A 25,355-nucleotide genomic window follows, 5' to 3' on the forward strand; every position below is an offset into this window, starting at 1 on the left:
TCCGTTGTTTTGTTACTTGTTTTTGTCGTTTTGTTTTTTTGTCTTGTGTTGTCCATTTTTTTGTTGTTGCTCGTTTTTATCATTTTTTTGTCTCATTTGCGTCATGCATGTATTTTTGTCGTTTGCCCATTTTGTTGTCTGTAACTTTTTTGTCTATTTTTTGTTTCTTTTGTGTCGTTTCATGTCGTTTGTCTCATTTTTGCTCATTTTGTTTCTTGCTTTTGTCATTTTGTGTCTCCTTTCTCTAATATTTTGTCTTGTTTTTGTTGTTTTGTCTGACTTTTGTCGTTTTGCTCATGAAGTAAAACTATATTATTCAGTTCCAGGACACTGTCACTAAATGTTTTGTTCTGTTGTAGATAAACTGATCTGTAAATTGTAATGTGTAAATGATCAACTGAGGCTGAATGTTGTTGAAAATGAACTTAGTTTTCTTAAGAAATTACAGGTTGTTCATAATGTTTTGTAAAAGATAATTCCTTAAATGTGAACATTTTTGCACTACAACAAAGGGAACATTTGGAGTTGTGGTTATTATAGGTTATTATGCTGTGATTTTACTGGTCTGGCCCACTGGAGATCAAATTGGGCTGAATGTGGCCCCTGAACTAAAATGAGTTAGGTGTCTATGAAAAATATTGTTTTTCCTGCATCTACATCACTGATTATGCCGACTAATTAATGGAATTAGTTGGAGATGGTATGTACGAGGCGGATCTGAGACATAAAGGATATTATGTACACTCATAAATGATGACGCCCTAAAACAACTTCCTTCCTCGTTTATTTTCCTCAAACTGAATCAGAATTTATAAAACGACCACCGTGTTCTGTTAAAGGAGACTTGAAACTAGCAATGGAGACCATAAAGTGTTTACTGAGGTAACAAATCAAGTGAGAAGTCAGGTCAGTTTATGTACACTTCTATACATTGGAATTCTTTTTGCAACTAAGAACTCGCCCCCTGCTGGCTGTTTTAAGGCATTGGTTTCCATATACAGTCTATGATTTCCAGTCAATCACTTAAACACTGCACCAGAGCCATAAATGTCTACTAATATGCAAAAATACTTTCAAAATACTTTAAACAGCAGCATCAGCAGTGTTAAGAAGTGACTGTCTTTTTTTTTTTTTTTTTAATTTAACTTTACATTCAAGAACGTTTTGTGAAGAATTAAAGCTGCGGTTGGCAGAAATGTGGAAACAGAAACACACCAACATGCTCTCCAAAGCTAAACACTCCTTTGTGGTTTCACCCAAGATTCAAACTCTGACCCCTGAGTGAAAGTCCTCCATCTAAGCCGTTGCACCACCACATCCTGCTTTCACTGCTGCTAGTCAGACTATCTCATCTGATCAGCCATTGCCTACCGGCTCCATTGGTTAGATTTTCTGAAGTCATGAGGAAGTGCACGAGTGTAGTTTCCTCTTAGACTACTTGAATTACAGCATGTTAAATGTTCAGAATGGAATTTTTGCCCTTCATGGCAAAAAATACAGCTTTAGTTTAGAAACTGGGGATTTATTTTTTTCCAATTGTGCTTAGGGGGAATACAAGGGCAGGTGCTGCAACAGGTGCACAGCAGGAGTTGAGCTTGAACATATTTTGCGTTTCTGTCAAATAATTCAGCAATAATAACAATTACAGATGACTAAGAGGCTGAAACCAAACTGTGTCAGAGAGCACTTTTAAAATCTAAGTACCTAAAAGACAGAAAACACATAAATCATGACCTAGGATCTGTAGTATGAAGATAAACTTTTCTATTTCTGACCTCTGAGCCTATAAATGACACTGTGTGAAACCACAAGGAACTTTTAAATGTTTCAGTCCTGTCAAGTTAACAACAAAGTTATTTACTAGCAATTTCTGTGTGATGTGATCGTGTAAGCTGTTAAACACAGAAAGAAAAAAAGAAAAGCACTCAGTGTGCAGTACTCCACCAAGACTGCTCAGTCGTATCATTTCCGGCAGCTGAAATCTTGAAAAAATTTGTGGCAGAAATCATGGCACCATAGAATGTGGCCATTTAATATAGATGTACCCACAAACAAAATGACCTTGCGCTGAGCACAGGCATGTGTTATGTATGTGTGCATTATGTATGGATACCGAATCACATGACCTAAATGTGTAGCGGGTGGCGTGAATTGATGGGACTCAGAAACACCCCCACAATTTAATCAGTTGCTCCTTGTATGATTTCCGACAGATAAGTCCCGATAAGTCCAGTGGTGGATTTGTAGTAGGATCGCAATGGTATGATCGTCAGCAGGCAGCTGATGTGGTGTTCACTTGTCATAGTTACAGTGACACCATGCTGCAATCTTGCAATTGAACAGAAATTTTTAACAAATCCATGGATCCAGACTATAAGCCTCATCACTGTCAAAATCTAATCACTTTTTCCTTGTGTCATTTCTGACCTTCCCTGAAAATTTTGTCCAAATCCGTTGGTCTGTTTGTGAGTAAAGTTGGCAACAGACAGACAAACCACTGCCGATTGTCACGTAACTCCACCGCCTTCCTTCGAGTAATAATAGATCTCGAATTGCTTCATGAAATGGAAAATAACCCCAGTCCACATATTTACTCTGTCAAGGAATGCGGAGGAGTTATGTGACATTCGCGATACGTTTGTCCGTCTGTTAGTAACATTACTCATAAACAGACTAATGGATTTGGATGAACTTTTCAGGGAAGGTCAGAAATGACACAAAGACCAAGTGATTATATTTTGGCAGTGATGCGACTTATAGTGTGGATCCACGGATTTGTTAAAGATTTCTGTATCATTGACAGCCTCACTGTAACTATGACAAGTGAACACTACGTCAGCTGCTTGCGGGGGATCAGATGGCTGCGATCCTACTACAAATCCCCCACTGTGGACCATGAATTGTTGAAAGATTTCATCTGCAGGAAATCATATGATTCAGCAGCCTTGGTGGAGGTCTACGGTCTCCGAGTGCTTTTCTTGTTTAATATTTAACAGCGTCATGACACTATTATATTTATGCTGCATGTTTATCTTATGATAATGTGACTAAAAATTTATGAGATTTGCACAGAGGAAACAGGAAAGAGGAAAACCTTGCCAAGTGTTCGACAAATATTCTGAGAGGAAATGGGATTTAAGTCGAGCGCACGACAGAGACAGCCTGAAGTTATTACTGATATGAACTAATTTGCATTCTTACGTTTTAGCACCCATCCTCAATGGGAATTCAAATAAACATGGCTTTGTGCCTCTGTGTAGCTCCATGCAGTCAAAGGAATCATTACTTATAACCGCTATGAAATATCCTCTAAATTTTCTAGCTATTTTTGGCTGCGCTTTAGGATACAAGACGGCAAATACAGATGTTTCTGGGTACTTTTTAATGATACAAAACAGTGTTTGACAGTGCATACTCACAGTGAGGTTGTCCCTTAGTAGCTGCATGATCAGCGTGCTGTCTTTGTAGGAGTCCTCGTTCAAGGTGTCAAGCTCGGCAATTGCCTCGTCGAAAGCCTGCAAGGAGAAATTCACCAATAAAAATCCTTATCAAAGCGGATTCACGCGACCACGAGGTTGGTCTCAGCTAAAATCCATTTCTAGGTTTGCTCTTCTGTACACTCAGAAATAAGAGAAAGCAACATGTACTTGTCTTTTAAGCTTATTCTTGCTAAATAAATGGCTCTTTTTAAAAACCAGCTTTTCTCCAAAATGCCTCCAGTTTCTGGCAATGTCTGGATCTTATGTTTTTAACAGTCAAGTCCAGAAAATGGCTGTTAGATGCATTAGGACATCAGAAGTGAGAGCTCAGGATGATGCCACCCGTCTCTAACTCATATTACCAAAGATCATTCAAATTCAGTCTTCGTACACGAGTAAACAAAGTTCATGTGCACCCACCGCCTTGGCCAGAGTGCAGGCTTGCTCGGGCGAGTTGAGGATTTCATAGTAGAAGACGGAGAAGTTGAGGGCCAGGCCCAGCCGGATGGGGTGTGTTGGCTGCATGTCCTTCTTGCTGATGTCGAAGGCTTGCTGGTAGGCCTCCTGAGAGTTCTCCACCGTGGCTTTAACACACAAACAACCACCAGTCATTTACAGTCACACTAGTCCCAGCATGCTAGTTTGTTAGCATGTTTCCAATAGCCGTCAGCTTCTGGTATCTGGTTAGAAAACACCAGGGCTGAAAGGATTTCTCGAGTTTTTCCGAGTAATTCGATTACTAAAATTCCTTGACGCAAAATTGTCTGAATTGACGCTCGGTTTAATCCACTGCATTTTAGACCCCAGGTCACTAACTGGTGGACCCAAGCTTCATCCTATACAGACCAGGGACGCTTCTATTTTAACCGGCGCAACTTTTCTAGCGTTTAACAGATCACAGGCTGAACTACAAAGGCAGTTTGACAGTCAGACTTTCTTTGATTGGAGTTGGAGGCGTTTTCCACAATCGTCGGTGCCATGCCATGTCTCCATACTAGCAGTGGTGGGAGTGTGTGTCTGTGGGCGTGTGTGTGTCTGTGTATGTATGGGTGTGTGTGTGTATGTATGTGTGTGTGGACATGTGTACGTGTGCATGCTCCTGCAGTTGTGTGCATATATGTATATATGGAGGGAGGGAGGGAGGGACGGGTTTTCTTGTTTTTAATGTTTTTAATGTTGTAAAGCACTTTGCGTTGCATTTTTAACTGTATGAAAAGTGCTATATAAATAAAGTTTGATTTGATTTGATTTGATTTGATTTGATTTGATTTGATTTGATTTGATTTGATTTGAGCGAGTCGGTTCGACAACAACTAAAACCTCAGAGTTAACAGGTATGAAGGTGGTGTTCAACTTTCTTTGTTAACTCAGACTTTCTGCTTCAAACTCGTCACATAAACAGGAGTATTTAATCATCATTTGACTCGTTTTCTGCACAAAACAAACCAATACGAACAGGTTGTTTCAATGGAGAACAATGAGGAACATAAGAAGTTAGGATGGCCTAAAGCTTCTACTGGAAATGATGTAAGACAGAAATGCTGCTAGAGAAACTGTTAGACGTGCGTTAATGTATTTATTTTACCGATCAATGCAGCTGATTATTGATAACATACAGCTGCACAATAAAACTATTAAATATTCAAACATATTGTATTAAGATAAGATAAGATAAGATAAAGTTCTTTATTTCTCCCCACTCCAGGGGAAATTTACATTGTTACAGCAGTTTTATTTACAATATATACAAGTAGAAGTAGAAGTACACAGAGGTCTGACACTGTCTCATAATGAAGGAAATCACTTTAATTTGTGAAATTAAAGTTATTGACTGAATATTCTCTGTAATCAATACTAATGAACTGATCGGTTTTCTTAATTATCAGCTGCAGTACCAGCAGTTTAAACGGACTTAACATAAAAACAGATTTCTGTATCATCAACTAAATGCATGATGGGTTCCCATCACTTTAGTTTTACTTGAATACCCCTGTACTATACTATATAACTACAATATCCCTGTACTAAACTATACGTACAATACCCCTGTACTATACTATATATGTACAATACCCCTGTACTAAACTATATGTACTATACCCCTGTACTATATATGCACTATACCCCTGTACTATACTATATATGTACAATACCCCTGTACTAAACTATATGTACAATACCCCTGTACTATACTATATATGTACAATACCCCTGTACTAAACTATATGTACTATACCCCTGTACTATACTACTTTTGTACAGTACACCACAGATGTCTGCCTGTGTTCCGCCAGGGCGGTTATTTCTGTTGCACAGCATGCTCACTTCCGCTTTTGATGCTGCAACGCCAAGCACGGAATCTGATTACTTGATTAATTGCCAGAATAATCAATAGAATACTCGATTAATAAAAAAAATCGATATAGCTGCAGTCCCGGAAAACACCATTAAACAAATTGAATTTTAGGCCTGAAGGTAATAACAACTCCTCTGTAAGGAACATGTGAATGCAAGAACCACATTTAGTGCTCTGTAAATGTCAGAACTTTTGTCTAGAGGTCAAGAAATGTTTTTAAACATCATTGCAATCAGTGGAATTATTTTCTGAATTATTTATAGCCTGGATCAAAGTCGTGGTCTACAGCGCTGGTACTAAGGAGGCTTTTTTAAAAAATCCATTGGTAATTATAGACTTCGGTGTACAAGTCAGAGTCAGCCTGCCAACAGTAAACCCCATAGAGGACAGTTAGTCCTTTCATAAGTTTCTCATTATCTCTTCACAATTTCCTATTCAATGACTGCTCTGGCTTATCGCCATGACGATCAGTCAGACGATTGATTGCGTTGCCAACAAGGTCTACTGTCTCTTGGCAACGGTCCGAATAACTCGGTCGCACCATTGACAGCGGGAGCTTAAGCAAAAGATAAAGAATCAAAGACCTGCACAATTAAATGACGTCTGACACTGGATGGTTTCTACATGAACCTTTAAAGGTGTTCAAAGTCTACACTTTTAATATAAGGTCAACGACTTGTGACGCCTTAGTAATAGGAAATGTGAGACTGATCCCACGAACTCCTTTCTGCCATATTTGTCTTAACTTTAACTACTTCTCCGTTTCTTTCTTTAAGCATCAATTCCAACCCGTTGACACAAAGCAAAAGCAACACAATTTTTTAATTGTCGCAAATACACCACCGCCGCATGTCTCCACCTTCACAGCAGAGTTCTGCACTGGGTCGGGTACTCGTGAGTACTAAGGTAAACTACAAATAACTATCTGTCTCAGTATCTATTCTTTGGGAGGTTAATACGACATTAATTAGTTGCGAGAAAGTTGAAAGTGATGTCACATCAAGCACCCAGACACCAGGTCTGAGAGTCAGAGGAGTGTCGTCTTGGAAAATAGGGCAGCGACTTACCGGAGAAAAGTTCTTAGCTTAAGATAACTCATAATAGATTTTACAAGTTAAACATACATTCGCAAAATATTGATGTCCAGCTAATGTTACGTAGCATATCGGGAGCTTAAGTTAATTGGGACCAGTGCCAACTCAGTGTCGCTAACATGAGTAAACTAATAGATAGCATTAAGCTAATATCTATGCCATGATGTAACTGCTGACTGCATTTTCAGATGAGCTTGTTCAAATATTTATTTTTAATTATTACATTCAGCCTTTAAAATGCTATTTTCAACTGGCCATTCAATAAATAGGTTATACAAGTAAAATCTGCAGTCAAGTAGCCTGTTTAAAAAACAACTCCACAAGAACCTCTGGTTTCGAAGGATGTTTTTAATTTAAGTATCTACTAGGGTTGGCGTTGATTGGTTGGTCGATGTGCTTGGTCATCTGACCAAATTGTCACCAGTCTTACTTTTGTAAGGAGTAAAGTTCTACATCAGCAGCCTTTGAGGTGTAGCTGTGAAAAATGTGGTGTTCTAAAAGCACCCCACATCTTCAGAAATTTGAATCAACGTAATAGAGAGCGCTAGTTACTGAACATTTACTCTGAGTGGGCTTAAAATAACTGACATTGTGTCAAAGAAGTGGTCGATGTGGCTGGATTCTCTCAAACTGATGGCCAAAAAGACATCCAAAGAAGAGTCAACAGCTTGGCATGATCTAAAAAAATATTATTCCCAAATAGTTCTTGGGACCACCAACAGATATAATTTTATTTTCACAAATCAGAAATATGGACAGATCTGCTCTGATTTCAGTTTAAAATAAACAGATTGTAATGATTGATACTCCAGAGACTTAGAATTCATTGAGGCTAATAAGGCTCGCAGTTAGACTGCACTGTGGCTGATTTAGATCATCTAGAGATCAGGTGTGATTATATTTCCACCGCAACCAATGGTTTGGTTGAAAAGTAGGTGTGATTTCTGACAACCAAGATTTCCTTTGGTTGACTACAGACTCAGTTTCAACCACTAGTTATCTGTATTATTACTGACACACTAAATCAAAGGAAGCTTCTACTTCTTTGAGTAATAAAAAACAGTCTTAACTGAAGTTCTGTGAATTAAAGAGGAATATTTGCCTCAAACAGCAACTGACTTTTGCTTGAGCAATGAAAAGGTTAACACTCAGATTACGTGGGTCATTTCTAGATCATCAAAATCACTGAGCAGAGCAAGACAAGAGTATCAAAAATGATGAGACACAATGTAGTTTCTCCTGCATTGATAACAGAATAACAACAAGATGAGGATAAAAAGCTGAATGAGAAAAGTTTAGAGGCTCGAACACAGATACTCACTCTTCTTTGAGTCCCCACAGGCCACCTCTGACAGGTATCTAAAGTAGTCTCCTTTCATTTTGAGGTAGAACACCTTGCTCTCCGCCTGAGATGCATTGGGAATGAGATATTTGTCGAGCAGACCCTGAAACAGACAGAAGACCAGAAGGGTTTACAAACAGAAAACAAGAGGCAGGACAGCAGATTTTGTATTTGTATTTATACATAAAGAAACCTGTCAGCGGAGAAGGAAACTGACACCTTGATTATGCATGCTTTTACTAATATTTGTGCTGCAGCCTTTGCCAACGCCAAACCTGTGATAAATACAAACACCACTGCCAAAAGCTGAAACACCTAAACCTCAATCACTCTCGTACAACTGACTCTCCCATTCTGCACACTTAAGATGATACAACAGAGATGAGAGGATCAACGGTTATAAGAGGCATACAATGCAGGCTCCCTGTTGTGTGACAATGTGGGGATTCGGTGTGTACTTAGCAACATGTATGACCGTGCTGCTGGTATTCAGAGCTAACCAGTGGTAGGCTTCAAACTCTAGAGCTGGGGTGTCAAGCATGCGGCCCATGGGCCAAAACCGGCCCACCAGAGGGTGAAATTTGGCCCGTGGGACAACTCTGTAAAGTGTAAAAATGACAGAGAAGACATTAACTGCAAATTGTACACTTGTATAACATAAATTTAAATTATTTCTACATCATTACACATTGTTTTGATCATAAAGTAAAATACTAGATTGCGCATTGTTGTTTTGTGTCTCATTTTTGGAATTTTTTTTTTTTTGCCTTTGTCTGACTTTTGACAATTGTGTACTGTTTTTGTCGTTGTGTTTTTTTGTCTTGTATGTGCAAATTTTTTCTTGTTTTTGTCGTTTGTCCATTTTTTGTCGCTTTCTAAATTTTTTGTCTATTTTTTTGCCTGTTTTGTTTTGTCTCATTTTTTGTCGTTTTGTTATTCGCTTTTGTCATTTTGTGTCTCGTTTTCAGAATTTTTGTTTTTTCCTTGTTTTGATCAAAAAGTAAAATACTAGATCATTCAGTTCCAGATATGTGTGACTAAAAGTTCTGTGCCTTTTTGTAGATAAACTGTGATCTGAAAGTTGTAATGTGTAACTGATGAACTGAAGCCTAATGTTGTTGAAATTGAATTTATTTTTCTTCAAAAATATCAGGTTGTTCATAATGTTTTGTGAAAAGGTAATTCCTTAAATGTGAAAATTTTCAGAATGTACTTTTTTGCACTAAAACAAAGGCAAGATTTGGAGTTGTGGTTATTTATCAGCTATTATGCTGTGATTTAACTGGTCTGGCCCATTGGAGATCAAATTGGAACTAAAATGAGTTTGACATCCCTGTAAAGGCATGGAGGGAGGCAGCCTTTTGACAGTCGCTAAAAGTATTTAGATGCCAGTTTTCTCCTTCTTCAGCCCTTGTAAGATGGTTGAAAAGCTTTGGGAATCATCTACACCCACACGTCCTTAACATCAGTTCAGAGAAAGTGTTGTGACCATTTCTTAACTTTCTTTGACCCTTTCTAGTAAAGTCAGTAGAGCCTCTTTCAGTATGTTTGAAAAGACCAATATATAGATATAGCTTTGCTGTTTCAAGTGGTTAACGTTGCTGTTCATCAACACATCTAGAGCCTCCAATAAACTTATATCTTCTGATTATGAAAGTTAAGGTCAGCAACTGCCGTGTTTGACGTCCATCAGAGTGTAAAGCCAATTAAACCTTTGTATACCATCCGTCACATTTTGCCTCAATGTGGGCTCATTTGCAACTGCAGTACAAAGTCCTACATGAATATGGAAACAGCCCAACCACGGTTAGAAGTAGAGAAAACTGTAACAATACCATCAATCACAAAAAAGAAATTAAAAATTACAAAATTTGAAGAAAGTCAACGCATACAGCGTTTTTCTAAGTAAACAAGGTCTACAGTTCAGCCGAGACTCAAACGGCTGTACCCCAGGAAACAGATTTTATGATATTTTTTGCTTTTGCACAAATGATCAATATTTTAAGGGTTGTTGGAATCCAACAATACTTTGTTTATACAGTTTCTGGTTTTGATGAATGGTGGAGTTTTGATTTTTTAAAATAAGATAACATGCTTTTCAAATCTGCCGGTGGGTTGTTGGGTTCATGCGCTGATTTATGACATTTCTGTGAAACAAGCCTGCTGTAGAAAAAGACCTGACAGTAACAGAGGCTTTTCAGTTGGATGCCGTTATGGCCAAATGATTAATGTGCTCTTAACTAGGTTTTTATTCAAAAAGGAGATAAGTAGGGTTTTGCCGACAGGGGTGTCACTAACTTAGAGCATGTGTATCAGTCTTGTTCCTACTGCTGAGGTTGACCTCATCTGATCATTTAAAGAGAGGGTTTAACCAGATCATGTGATCAGCTCCGACTTTCCCCCTGAGCATCTCCTCACTGAGACCGGCTTTGTTTCGGTGATTACATTTAGACCTCGGAGAAGCCTGCTGTAATCTGCTGACTCCTGTAACGCGTCTTAGGAATGTCATGCATTTACAGTAGCAGTAGCTGCTTAGGTTCACAGTCACTGAATCTTGTGCTCAGTGTTTGTGTGTTAATGCACCGAATGTCGCCTTTAAACTGTGTTGGTGATTTAATCTCTAGGTAATTAACTCTCCTGTTATGTTGCAGGTCAAATTAATCCATTTTTAAGTAAGAAAGTCTGGTTAGTCATGCAAAGGAATATGAGGATTTCCAAAGCTGACTAGCACCACGGCAGACAGTTATTCAACTCAACCACCACTCTGCAACTTAGCTATGGGTTTTCTTTTTCTTGCTGTGCACTTCATTGTCTTTATTTCCAGTAAATGCAGAAGAATCTCAAGGCTGGCCAACTTAAAACAGTATATTAGCCTTTTTTTGTGTGGCAAGTTCTGTCATCTACAGTTCATTTTGTTCCATCTACCAGAAGTATTTCAACTTGGTGTAGTTGTGCAGCTTCTGTTCCAGTTTTTATTATGAAAAATGTTATTTATTTTACTCCACGGGGCAGTTATATTTGTTAAGCTCTAAGTTGTTCCCAATATTTAAGCGTAGGCTGCTGTGTTTTCATTTGTGTCTCGAAGAAAGAGAGAAAGGAATATGCTACACATGCTGTCTGCCAATAAACAAACAGTTGTCAAATTATGATTTAATATTTGAGAATGACTTCAACACAAAGCTGAAAGATAAACCTGACATCAATTTTAGGATATTTCTTATTCTTAGTTGGATTTTTGAAAGGCTAAACATGAAAGAAAAGTCTGAAAAATGTTGATTTTCCTTTCAAATTTATAGGAGCAGCTGTACACAATACTGTTAAACAATGAGCAGCACTAATTTATATCAGTATTGGACCGACTGCACATGTATTTAAGTCACTGGATTAGACAAAAACAAGCATCGCATCTATTTCTGGCAAACCCAGTCAGACTTTCAAGACTTAAAATCTCAGTTTTTTCAGCTGTTACTTGGGACCGACTGATTATCTGCCTGGCTGATTTTCAGCATTTTTCTTATCTCTGTATTTCTTCATTCCCAATAATGAACACTGGCCCTGAAAAATCCATCTGAGTCGATTTGTAGCTGTTACAGTGACCTCTTTTGACGCAGTAGCCAATCAGAGGCCAAGCAGCACCTCTTACCAATCAACAGAGCTGTAAACTTAAGGAAAAAAAAAAGACACCATCCACTAACATTTCCCTCATTTCTTATTGCCATGTACTAGTCGGTACCAGATGGTTAAATGTTTGCAGCACCATTCTGGTTGTCTTTCATTTCAAGCTAGCAGCAGATCTTTCCAGCCAACACAGCAGTTGCTAACGCACGCTTCCCCTGTAGTATCTTGGCAGCAAATACGCCTCATTTTCAGCTTTTATTTTTGCTTAGGGAGCGAATATAATTCACACTGGGGAAGCGAACGAATGTAACTTCACTGCTGCTCTGATCAGTCGGTAAGCCCTTCTAGGTCAAGGTCTCGGACGCTTCTGTCCTGTGGATGCACCACAGCTTTTTCCCTTCCAACCTTCCTGCTGCTTTAAGGACAGCATGTCTCCACCCATCCTTTCCTCCCTTCATTCCTACAGCACCACATCACTGCAGAGGCTTCCAGTTTGACCTTGAAGATATTATTAGAAGTCTGGTCATGCGCGAAAAAATTTGAGTCTGGTTTGACCTTGAGCAATTTCTGCTCTGCACTCTTCAGGTCCTGACAGTGTTGAGGGTTGCTCATGAGGTCTGAATTCTATTTGTTTAAAAACTACATTGTTATTGGACCGCGACACTTGAACAGCTTCTCTTCAGTCCACATTGGAGCAGATGAGTAAGACTCTAAACTGAGCCTGTGCTTCACTCGCTGTTGATCTGATGCTGTTACGGATTCAGTGCTCTGCAAAACAAATCACTCTGCTGTGCTACGATTAACTAACAGTGTTTTCTTGTTCTTCTTTGAGTCCCAGCAGTTCTGCTCACTGTGCTTCTCTTTCTCCCACCATGTCCAGCTTTAGCAGCACTAAATCCTCACATCCAGCCATCAGTGTCCTCGTTGGCTCTGTTAAAGTTACGTTCTGTCGCCAATTTAAAAGTTTCTCAAAACAAAATGCAATCTTAAACTTGAATTTGTAAATTGCAAAATGAACTCTAGCTCAACAACACTATGCAACACCAACAAGCAAGGCACGTGACTTACAGTAACATTTGTTTAACTCTGCATCAGGACAGTGGCTACAAATGAAACTACTGGATGCTGCACCTATAACAACACGCCCATCTAAACATGGGACTATTTTTGGTCTGAACCCTTTCTTAGGCCTCAACTGACAGATACCACCTCAAAAGAAAAAAAATTGTAACATTTTTAATCTACATACTCTCAGTTCACCTTCCCCCCTCAGAGCACTGGTGATCGCATAACTTGTGGCCTTTCCAGTAAAGCGCTCCTTTGCCTCTGCACCAAGCAAATACCAGATATGAAGCAGAGAGAGGGGTAACGAGGTGAAAAATAGAGGAAAATTAAAGCTTTGTTTGACAGCTCTTTCAACAGCTGCCAGCAGCCTTAATACAGTCTCCCCAAGTGCGACCATGTGACGGTTATTCTTTCCTCAGCCAGGAGGGATCGGCTACAGAGCACTTTCTGCCACCATCTTTCTCTCTTTTCTCTTTATACCTTCTGTCCCACCCATCCCAACCATCCATGTTCTTCTTTCTCACTCTCTCTCTCTCTTTCTTCACACCTCCTCACTCCCTGCCTGCCCTTCCCCATCCCTGTCCGTACCAGCACGTCTTTGCAGATATCTTCGAGTTCGGTCTCGATCTTCTTGCGGTATTCACAGGCCATCTGCTGTTTCTTCTCGTTCCCCTCCGTCTTCTGCTCGATGCTGGAGATGACGCGCCAGGATGAACGGCGGGCCCCCACCTAAATGATAATCAAGCAAAGGAAAACCGACATTAAAAGACAGCCTCTTACATACACAGCTGAAAGAAGAGACATCAAATGTATCTCATTTGGTGTCAATTTTAGACCTGCACAGCTGATCAAATTTAAATTTCATTGCATGCATGATGAAATATTATAGATTTCCTTCATTATAACGGAAAACTTGATCATACTGAAATGTTAATGAGCAATTGAAATAATAAAAAAATCATCCACAAATAAAAAATTTTTAATAGCTAATATTTCCTTGATCTTACATTTTAATCTACCATCAACCTTGTATTTAAACCAAACATAGAACCTATATTAGCACCAAAACATCTGACAATGCAATGAAAGTCTTGTCATGAGAGCCAAGCGTGATCTATTTCTGGTATCTAAACTAAACATAAGCAAGGATTGATTTTTTTTCCATCCTGCTGGTTGCGGCTCATATTGAAGCAAACAACGAAATAAAAAAAACACTGAGTAGTACTCAATGCTGGCAAGCTTTAAAAAAAAAAAAACCCTCAATGATAAATAGAGCAGCAGTGCTGGAAAACCTGAGGCTGCTCTTACATAATTTCTGCTTCACAGACTATAAAACCTTCATGGAAATAAACAGAAAAACAGAAAAATCGAACAGCCCAGCTAGCGACAGTCTCTGCATTACATGAGACGGCGTTTTAGCATGCCGAGCTGGGATAATCTACAGTGAGCTGTTAAATGTTACGGCCTACACATTGTGTCCTGTTGCCCCGAACTTCCACAGTAAATGTTTCCCCTGAAAAATTTGGCAGTCGTTTGAGAAAGAACAGAGGCTTTAGCTTCCGAAGGAGATGTTCCACACAGCCACAGGTGTGAAAAACGGAGCAAGATATAAATGCTGTTGCTATCAATGGGCGGTGGAAAGTGAGAGTGAAGCATGATGGTGAATTTTCATATCACTTTGACTGTTGGACTGGTCTGCCTGTTCTTAGATCATGAAGAGTAAATGGTTGCCTTCCTCCAGTGACATTTGTTGTGACGACAAATGGCGACTAAATATGAGAACACAGATTTTCTAAACTTACCACGAACTGAATTCTCTTAATCTCTTAATTTTGGGGAAACTCTCTGTCCTTTGCTAGGTGTGTATTCAGTCATAACACTCAGAGAGGATATGTCGCCTCTTTTTAATTTTGCTTCCTATTTAGCAATACATTTCAGATTTTTTTCACATTTTCATGTATGCTTTCACAGAGTTGAACACTCAGAATTGTCTTGCTCCTTTTTGGCAGTTTCCTATTGAGCATTCAAGTCCTTTCATGAATTTTTTTTTTTTTTTGCGCTGTAAAATCCATCAGTATTATCCACATTTACATTTAAACTGAGCTATTTATTCAGATTATTGATTTTTTGGATTTTTTTGTAAGTTCATTTTGAACAGTTCAACAACAAAAATAAGCAAACAGCAAAAGACAATGATTTGCTCAAAAAGGAGAAGTCAAAACTAATCTAATCCCACCCCTTCTCCTTACACAAATGAAGGTAAATGTATTCTTCCTGTTTCTTCAAAATACTACTATTTATAAACAATAATAACAATATAATAACAAACCCTAACCCTACATTTATACAAAAGGACAAAGACAAGAGGACCTAAGAATAGCAAAACACAACAGAACTAATAATATGAATGAATAAATGTAAAAAACAAATCATTAAAGGAAGAAATAATTAATAACAAGAACCAGTGCACAGGTTATTGTTATTAATAACATCCTGACAGAGATTTCCTCTCAAAGAAAGTCGAGCGACTTTTTAATGTTGTCCACTTCCGAAGAGCCTTTTTTGGTCCCATGATCAGCTGTTAGCTTAGCAGCTAGTTTGATTGCCGGCCTTTAGTTACACTACCATTCAAAAGTTTGGGGTCACCCAGACAATTTCATGTTTTCAATGAAAATTCACACTTTGATTCATGTGCTAACATAATTTCACAAGGGTTTTCTAATCATCAATTAGCATTTCAACACCATTAGCTAACACAATGTAGCATTAGAACACAGGAGTGATGGTTGCTGGAAATGTTCCTCTGTACCCTTAGGGAGATATTCCAATAAAAAGCAGCCGTTTCCAGCTAGAATAGTCATTTACCACATTAACAATGTCTAGACTCGATTTATGATTATTAAATGCTTTTCTTTCAAAAATGAGTACATTTCTAAGTGACCCCAAACTTTTGAACAGTAGTGTAAATGTAAACTAAAATAAGGTCTTAAATGTATTATCTTCATGAAAACACAGTTCTACGGAGAAAATTTGCATGTTAAAATTAGTTTGTCTTAAAACTCTACTCTTTACATGTGGTAGCAACACATATGGGAAACTAGAAGTAAAAACCAAAGAATGGTCAAAGCTTTGCTACACATTTTGTGCTATTTTCAGCCCAACAAAAAGTCAACATATTGAACCATGAGTTCTACACTCAACTGAACCAAAGGTACACTCTACAGTCAGCTGTACCAGAGCCTCTGCAGATGATCTGTGCAGGGCAGAAGAAAAAAAAAAAAACAGGAAAACCTGACTCATTAGATGGATTTCGTACCACGTTCTTGTAGGCAACAGAGAGCAGGTTGCGTTCCTCATTGCTGAGCTCCACGCCCTGCTCCGTCACGGACTTCATGGCAGCCGCCATGTCATCGTAGCGCTCAGCCTGCTCTGCCAGCTTGGCTTTCTGCACCAGTTCGCACTTATCCATCTTTTAGTCTGTACGGTGAAGAAGAACAGGAGCACAGAGAAGACCGAGTGAGTATTTAAACATCAGCACCGAGGCTTTCCATCCACCAGCTAGAACAGGCAAAAAAAAAACAAAAAAAAGATAGAAAAGGCAGGCAGCAGAACAATACAGGGACAATAAACATGATAGAAAGACAAGTGTGAGTGTGTGAAATAGAGGAGTGGAAATCTCTAGGGCCAATGATATAAGTAGACCACGTTGAAGAAAGGAATAACAGGAAGAAGAGCCACTAGAGTGCGTGTGAGTGCCTTCCTTGTAACATGCATAATGATGATGATAAACCTTTTCTGCTTAGGCAAAAACCTAATCAAAAGGTAAAAGAAAGCGCCAAATGTGCTGGCATACACTTAACAGCACTTAATAAAATGTCAAAAACCTGATTCCAGTGAAATGGCTGCTCTCCGTTATTTCATCCCTGAGGGCTTCCTGCTCTCCAGATGAATCTGTAGGTTTAAGTAGGCCACAGCCTTGCTTCTCTCTCTCTCTCATGTCTACACATCGCACTACAAACTCCTCACAATCGGCTACGTTTTCAGTCTGTACAACTGTTAAATCCCATTTTTATACATTTAAACGGTTAAACTAAAAAAAAAAAAAAAAAAAAAAAAAACACCATTACACCATAGGAGAAATGTTCATACATACACACCAGACACCAGTTTTACCCTCCATGATGCAAGTTTAATACCTTTCCAGTTTAGCCACCCTTCCACCACAGGGAAATCCAAATACCACCCTGCTGAGTGCGAGCATCATTGCAACTTACCTGACCTTCGACCTTCCTGTGGAAGCAAGGGGTGACAAGAGTGTTTCCCTATGGAGGGCAAAAGAGCTAGGATAAATACTACAAGCAGAGTATGTTTTTTTTTTTTTTTCCCTTGGTCAAATGCATCAGGGTCACTAGATTCAATTTAGTGGCAACTTTCAGTAGATTTAACTCTGAACACTTTTTTTTTTTTTTTTTTTTTAATAGAACTGTGGCAATTAATTGATTAACTGTCAATTACGGTAATCGGCAGCCATTTTCCACAAAAATTAAACTCCAGGTTCTTAAATTTCATTACTTTCTAGTTTCCTTTCTCCTCTGTGACAACAAAATGAATATCTTTGGGGAGTGGATGAAACACGACACTTCAAGAAGGCATCTTGGGCTTTGGGAAACACAGATTCACATTTTTTGACATTTTATAGGCCTAAACATAAAATGAATTAATCGAAAAATGAATTAATCAAAACTGAAAGTAATCATTAATTGTAGTCCTAGTCTCCATTCTTGGTGGGGTTATTTCAGACAGAATTCTAATCCAATTCAAAAAGCATTACTGAATATTCTATCTATGTCTATCTATCTATCCATCCATCCAATTCAAAAAGCATTATTGAATATTATTATATTGCTGGTATATTAAGAATGAAACCTAAAAAACAAGCTCACATATCTGAATAAACTCCATTTAGTCTACCAAATCTATTTTTATCGTTCGCTGAAGAGAAAAGAGCAAAGTAGTAGACAAGCTGCCTAAAAACACATTCTTCCTTCTGAATCTTTGCATGTTTTTTTTTTTTTTTTTAGCAATGACTTCCAGCAGATGCAATTAGACTTAGATGACAAATCGAACATCTGCATTGGACCTCTTTGAGTAAATTTATAGCAGACAAACCTTCGGCAGCAACAACAGCACATAGAAACGTCAAGTAGCTTTTTGAATCAGATCTCTGCTTCATGGGGAGAGACGCAATTTAATTCATTTTAAATTTACTGCCATAAATTCCTGATAACTACTCCTGGCCACGTACAACCATTTCTTGAAGTTCTTCCACTGCTTAACGATATATCTACCCAGTCATTTAAGCCCTTGGAGTAAAAAATCCACACTTTTGGTAATTATTCTTCCAGTTAGACGATGTAATGTGTGATTTTGTTTCCCCAGCAGTGGCTGATTTCTGTAGGCCAACTCTGCTCTTAAGTTGCAACTGGAAAAGCACCTGACAAGAATCACCATATGCAGAGGGATTTTCCTGGCTCCGAATGGGTCTTAAAGAGGGTGACGCCGCCTGACAGTGAGCGTGATCAGTCTCCCTACAGTTAAGGTTATTAATTATCTGTAAATGAAATGCCAATTAACAAAACTTTGAATTGAAATTTTCTTTTCAATTCTCAACGATTTCACCGCAGGCATTAATGCAGCTCAAATCCTGCACCGTATCTTTTCATCTTGGCAATGGAAGCTTCTTTATGATTGTTCTGACCTCATTGCCAAGGCTACCTGAAGTGTTGGAGAATTTATTGCACTCTTCACCTGACTGAAGAAACACTGTGGCCCAGAAATGACCCATTCAATGTTTAAAGGTGTTATTTTTTCTTTCCTCCTTAGTTGGAAAACACTGGATGTGTTATGAATATAAAATGCACATAATGGAGTTTATCTCAAGACCACCAGATGGCACCAAGGCTTTCAAGGCAATGAATACCCCTCCCCATTTAATGGTGGTGTACTCAGGAAGTCAGGAAGTACTCTTTACATGTACAAGTGGCTGTTCAGTTGAGAATTGGCTGTTATCTTTTACTTTGTGTCTGCAGATTTCATTGTTTACTTGTTTATGGTTGTGAGTTACTAATAAATGCTGATAAATCAATAACTAGTTCTAACCTAAATTCACTCGGGCTGGGCAATATGACAACATTTGAAGTATTTAAGTTTGCCAAACCCCTGACACTTTGCCGTACTGTGTAGTTTTGTCTGGTTATAATATGTCATTGCGGGTGATTCAGTAAATCCATAAGCAGGACTACTTTTGAATTGTATGAATTTTGCATCAGTGTCATGAAGGTATCTGATTTGCTAGACTGCATTAAAGTCAATTCAGATGTTTTAACCACTGAAACATATTGCATATTCCATTATAGATCAGTTTGTCAAGTTCAATTAGCTCAACCTCCACTAATTTCATTGCCAAGAAAAAGGTGATTTAAAAACATCCAAAAAAAATGCAGTATTCAAATAGTGAATACCTTTTTATAGGCATTAAAAAAAAGTTATTATACAAACAGACCTACAATAAATCTATATTTATTTATGTATGTATATATATATATATATATATATATATATATATATATATATATATATATATATATATATATATATATATATATATATATATATATATATCCGTGATCGCAGTGTAGTTTCTAGATTTGTCACGTGTTTTTTCACTCAGGTGTGAGGTCCGCTGTCATACTTTATCTTCACACATTTTCCAACACAGTCGTTTATTAAATATATATCACAAGTTACGATAAAGATGCACAGTTTGGTTATGATGGCATTGTTTTCATTATATATATTTGTAAAATCTTTCAGAACATTCACATATATTTAATAAATGACTGTGTTGGAATATGTGTGAAGATAAAGTATGACAGCGGACCTCACACCTGAGTGAAAAAACACGTGACAAATCTAGAAACTACACTGCGATCACGCTGCCACTCTTATGCGCCTCCTATGGTTCTACAGAGTAATTAATAGCCTCTCAGCTGGGAGTGCACCAATACCGCACATCGAGTGCTGATTCAAGGGCTGAAAAGTAAAAATCAATTATCTGCTGATACTGAGTGTGGTTCCATTAGTTTTCCAAAAAACAAAATGGTGAAAGCATTAGGCAATGAAAGCATTATAAATTCAGAAACCCATTCTGTCCATTATCAAGACACTAATTGAAGGAAAAAAAAGACATCATTGTTTTGTTGAGTTGGATGTTGACATAAGGGAAATCTGATTGTTTCGTATTGTCCAAATCCCCACCACCAGCATCAAAACATAGTCAAATAATATTTGTTTTAAGAGGGAATTCAATAAAAAGCTGTAATACACTATACAATATAGCTTGCTAATCAAGCATATTACATCAACAGACTGATTTTGCTGTAAAACACCCCAATAGTTATACAAATAATGAAACTAATATATGAAACGTGACATTTATGTGAGCAATTCCTTAGCTCAAACAAATATTTTAAATAAGCTAAGCCAACCATTACTGTATTTGTCTAATTTAACACTTAATCACTGATCAACCATCAGGAAATCCAGTAACTTGTTGGACAACTAATAATTTCAACAGAACAATGCCAAATGTTTAGTTTATGTAGGTCTCTTCAATGCAATGATTTGCTGACATGACAGCATAGTGAAGATCTGAATATTTGGACATGGCTAAACGAAACTAGCAATATCGATAAATGTATCCAATTAGCTACCATTTTTCTAACATTTCACACACTGGATGATTAATCAATTAAATAAAAATGTGATACTAACAGAAATGTTTTTAAATTGGTATAAGTAAGGGCTTTTTCTTAGCAGCCTCTTTCAATCAGATTGAATTATTGTAGTAAACAGTCAGGTATTGGTGCAAGGAGATTTATGTTAGGTGATATTATTATATTACACCTAACTACATGATATTCGTACATCTTAACCTAGAAATATAGTGTATGCTGCTGCGGAACTATGTTACAGTTTATATTAAATCAATCATCTAAACATGTGGCAATGATTTAACGGGTTTCACTTCCGACGAGCAGCTTTTTTCAACTTTAATTTGGTTTAAAGGAGAGCGGCTGTGCGTTATTTTATTATCGAATCGTTTGTGTATATTTTGTATTTTTACAGCCGCGCTATGAGTGGAATATTAGCATCCCCGGGTTAGCATTTAGCATGAGGCAAAATGCCGCTCATCGCGGCTACAAGCGCTTTAATGACGCGTTAGTTAGCCGCCATAACGACCCACACATCGGTTAAAATTGATCCAACTCGGCCCAGTCGATCGGCTACAACCACCTCTCACGCCACCGACACACTACATTTGCAAAGCTCTTCTCTTATTCAACCGCCAAGCTAACTATTAAGGTTAACAGGCTTATTCGCATCGTTTAAAAAAAGAGAAAAAAAAACGGGGGGCTCCATCTTCCACAGCAGAACGACATACACCCGACAGCTTAAAAACCGTCGCCTCTGCAACCGCTTGTTTGACACACACGTCGAAGAAAATACGAAAAAAACAACAACCCGAGGGGAGGAATATTGAGGTTGCAGCACTGAGTCGGCCTGCTAACAGCTACGCCCTCCTTGTCGCATTCCCCTGCGGAATTTTAAGATGGAGAGATAGATTACCAGCAGCTAGCATGCATGCTAACGGACCGTCACAGCACGGCCGCTAGCCGTTAGCTTTAGCGGCTAACGGGACATGACCCAGTTCAGTCCTAATGGCGGTGAGCCGACACCGAACCGACAGCAGAATTACCTAGAGTCTTAAATGCGGCTTCTGCTCTGAGTCACTGTTGTCTGTCACCCGTGAGTTCAGCTACACCGACGGGAAAACGTTTTTTAATAGCGAAGTCGCATTTGTGGGGGAAACTCCCGGGAAATATGGAGGGTGTGTTAGCTTCCATGTCGCTTCACTACGCCATGACAGAGCTCCGCTAAAGACAATCCACCATCGCGCTACTTCTGTCGACAGTCTATTCGGGGAAATAATGAAGCCACGTATTTGTCCCGTTACATCCAGCAGCTAAGTACTAGTCTTATGTCATTCGCCATGCCGCGTACCTAGCGCTAGCTGCTAAAAATGTCTGGGCTGCTATCGTGACGGTCGGGGCTCGGCTGCTAAGCTGTCAAAATGGCCAAACTTTGGGGCTGCTTCTCCCTCCCAACACGGCCACCACCGCACCACGCATGTATCGACCGGAGACCGAGCCGTGAAAATTAAAAAATCTATGCCGCACCGCCTGCACTGAACGCACCGCCAACCCTCCGCCTGGACAATCTGCGGGTTATTTCTCGATATCTGGCCGCATTCTCGGCCTAAATCCCTCGCACCCAGCCCCAAACCACAATAGGCACCTTCCGCCGCAGCGGCAGGCAATGGGGCCACCGCTAGGGCTGCTGTTCCCCCCGAAACCCTCAGCTAACAGTGTGCATAAGGCAATAATCGAGTGATATGCAAGCGAACTCACATTTTGAGCGTACAGGGAATCCCGATTTTATTCTGTGAACGATGGGAGTTTGTCAGCCGTCCTCCGCTCGCTGTTCAGGGTATTCAGGGCAGTACCACTTCCGCCTGCTCTGACACTTCCGCTTCCTCTAAGCCCCACCCCTCCCCCCGCCAGTATCCAGGGCAACCGCGCCAGGGGGTTTCCTAAGCATCTTGCGAGGGGCTTTGACGTCAGGAGGACCATGGCAACCGCTACAGGATGACGTGCGCCGGTCTCCGTGGCAACTGTCTCCACGAGGCCGCTGCTGCCGTATCTTAGTTCACCATCGTGTCAGCTGACACAGCGCTGTGTGGGTTGCACTGATTTTTATACTTTATAACAAGCAGGTCTGTTTCTCCCACCACACCACCTACACGGCCACTGCAAACCATGAAGCACACAATGAAGTCACTTCTTCTCCACGATGCATTTTAGATTTCCTGATAGATTTAGGGGTCTAATCAGACAAAATTCATTTTAAAAAGCCACAATAAACATAAATTACAACAACTGTTGAGAATCTCTTATTTATACACCAAATTCATTGCTTGATATAACATTTTTTTTGAACAACCTCTAAACTAGGGGCAAAGGAACCCAGGTTTGTCCAGAAAGAAAAGCTGAAGAAGACCACCCACATTAGTAAACACTGAGACCATTTTACACGCTTTTATTTCTTTATGGTTGGATTATTTAAACAAGCTTTTTACTTGCTTAAACTAGAACCAAGAAATATTGTTTTACACTGGCTCTCAATATGTTTTAGGATAAATGTAAAGATTGTATTACTTTTAAGGCCCTTCGTGCTCCCGTTTCCAGCTATATCTGACCTTCTATGTTATATTTTTAATATTTCAAATATATTTCGCTTTTAAGCAACTTTTCTTGTTTGTTGTTTTTATTTTTACGCAGTGGTATGTGTTAATTTTACCCTTTCATTTTGATGGTTTTATACTTGTATGTTTTATTTTCCTGCCTTTGGAAACACTTTGAAAGGTCCTCCATAATAATACTAATACTAATACAACAATTACTGGTACTACTTCTACTAGCACTACTACTACTTCTAATAATAATAATAATAATAATAATAATAATAATAATAATCATCACAATAGTTCTTCTTATTATTATATGATCCTCTTAAAGTCTCTCGTCAGTTATTGATTAGATGCCTACAATTACTTATTATTATTATTTTTACTATTTATTTATTTATTTGTTTGTTTGTTTATTATTTATTGACACATGCAGTCAACCACATCCCACTCCAATATCTTTTGATTAGTCATTAAATTTTCTAAATTGTGCTTTTCTTTTTTAAAGGCCCCACAAGGTGAAAACACATTTTTCTGTGTTTTGATGCCTTAAAATAAAAGCTGTGAGATATGAAGATGCTCACGACTGTCCTTCCCGTTGTACCCCCACTCAACTAAATATCCTCCTACACTACACTGCACTGCACCTAGTCAGAATTTCTGAATCAGAAGCTGAGGAACCAATAGCCGTTGAACTAAAAAAAACATTTACCAAATCCTGCACCCTCGCTGTCCTCTGCATCCAGGTGAGTCATTCAGAATAAGCAGCGGCCCCACGGTTCACCAGGTTTATTTAGTTTTTAGAGCTGCTTCAAATGACGAACACACTAGCAAAGCACAAGTGTTCTGCTGCTGCTGGCTATTAGAGTGAACACAAGAGTCTTCATGCTATTTCAGCATCTGGGGAACAGAAAATGGAGCAAATTACTGCTATTATTAATGGCAATGCCACTGCAACAGTAGGAAATTCCTTATAGTTAGCATGCTGTGTGACTTATGTGGCTAACAGTACCATTAGCTTTGACTGTACACCACATACAAAAGTTTGGGGTCACCCAGACAATTTCATGTTTCCATGAAAACTCTTTCTATTCATCAATTAGCCTTTCAACACAATGTACCGTCAGAACACAGGAATAATGGTTGCTGGAAATGTTCCTCTGTACCCCTATGTAGATATTCCATTAAAAATAAGCCGTTTTACAGATAAAATAGTCATTTACCACATTAACAATGTCTGGAGTGTATTTCTGATTAATTTAATGTTGTCTTTATTGAAAAAACTGCTTTTCTTTCAAAAATAAGGTCATTTGTAAGTGACCCCAAACCTTTGAACCGTAGTGTATAAACATTGAAATGCCACCAATAAGGAGTGATACACTGAGCAGCTGATCAAACTCCGAATTGAGCATGAGTCCAAATTCACTGTTTTTCAGTGGTAACAAGTTTTGTTTCCCCAACCTGAGCTGTCATAGTAGGATTCATTCAAGCCTTTCTGAACTCTCAAGCACTGCAGCTCTGACATCAATTAAGTCAATGTTGGTTTAATGCTGGCTGCACTTTTGCCTTGCAGCTAGAAGATCCCCAGTTCACATCCCAGCCTTCCCGGGATCTTTCTGCATGGAGTTTGCATGTTCTCCCTGTGCATGCGTGGGTTTTCTCTGGGTTCCGTGGCTTCCTCCCACAGTCCAAAAATATAGAGGTTAATTGGTGACTCTAAATTGCTCGTAGGTGTGAATGTGAGTGTGATTGTTTGTCTCTGTATGTAATTCTGTGATAGACTGGTGACCTGTCCAGGATGTCCACTGCCTTCAGTCTATGTCAGCTGGGATAGACTCCAGCCCCCCGTGACCCTAATGAGGATTAAGGGGTGTATAGATAATGGATGGATGGATGGATGGTTTAATGCTCAGTCTTTAGGCTGGAGGTTGGGATTGGGCCTTAGATGGAACTCTGTACTAGTGTTTCTTTTAGGATGAGCAGATCTATGAAGATTCCACCTTTTGCTCCAATTACCTTTCAGCTCCAGCACACC

General features: G+C 38.9%; 1 protein-coding gene across 1 annotated transcript in view; it reads right to left on the reverse strand.

Annotated features, from left to right (window-relative positions):
* ywhaba (tyrosine 3-monooxygenase/tryptophan 5-monooxygenase activation protein, beta polypeptide a) overlaps positions 1-22,642 on the reverse strand; it is a 26,493-nt gene extending 3,851 nt beyond the window's left edge. Inside the window, exons 1-6 of the mRNA XM_023276027.3 lie at positions 22,485-22,642; positions 16,271-16,431; positions 13,543-13,683; positions 8,251-8,374; positions 3,900-4,063; positions 3,420-3,515 (exon numbers count right to left, since the gene is read on the reverse strand). Of these exons, the coding sequence (XP_023131795.1) occupies positions 3,420-3,515; positions 3,900-4,063; positions 8,251-8,374; positions 13,543-13,683; positions 16,271-16,423 (678 nt within the window). The 5' untranslated portion in view covers positions 16,424-16,431; positions 22,485-22,642. The remainder of the gene's footprint in view (positions 1-3,419; positions 3,516-3,899; positions 4,064-8,250; positions 8,375-13,542; positions 13,684-16,270; positions 16,432-22,484) is intronic.
* Positions 22,643-25,355: the final 2,713 nt, after the last annotated feature.

This window comes from Amphiprion ocellaris, chromosome 5, assembly GCF_022539595.1.
Source record: "Amphiprion ocellaris isolate individual 3 ecotype Okinawa chromosome 5, ASM2253959v1, whole genome shotgun sequence".
NCBI lineage: Eukaryota > Metazoa > Chordata > Actinopteri > Pomacentridae > Amphiprion > Amphiprion ocellaris.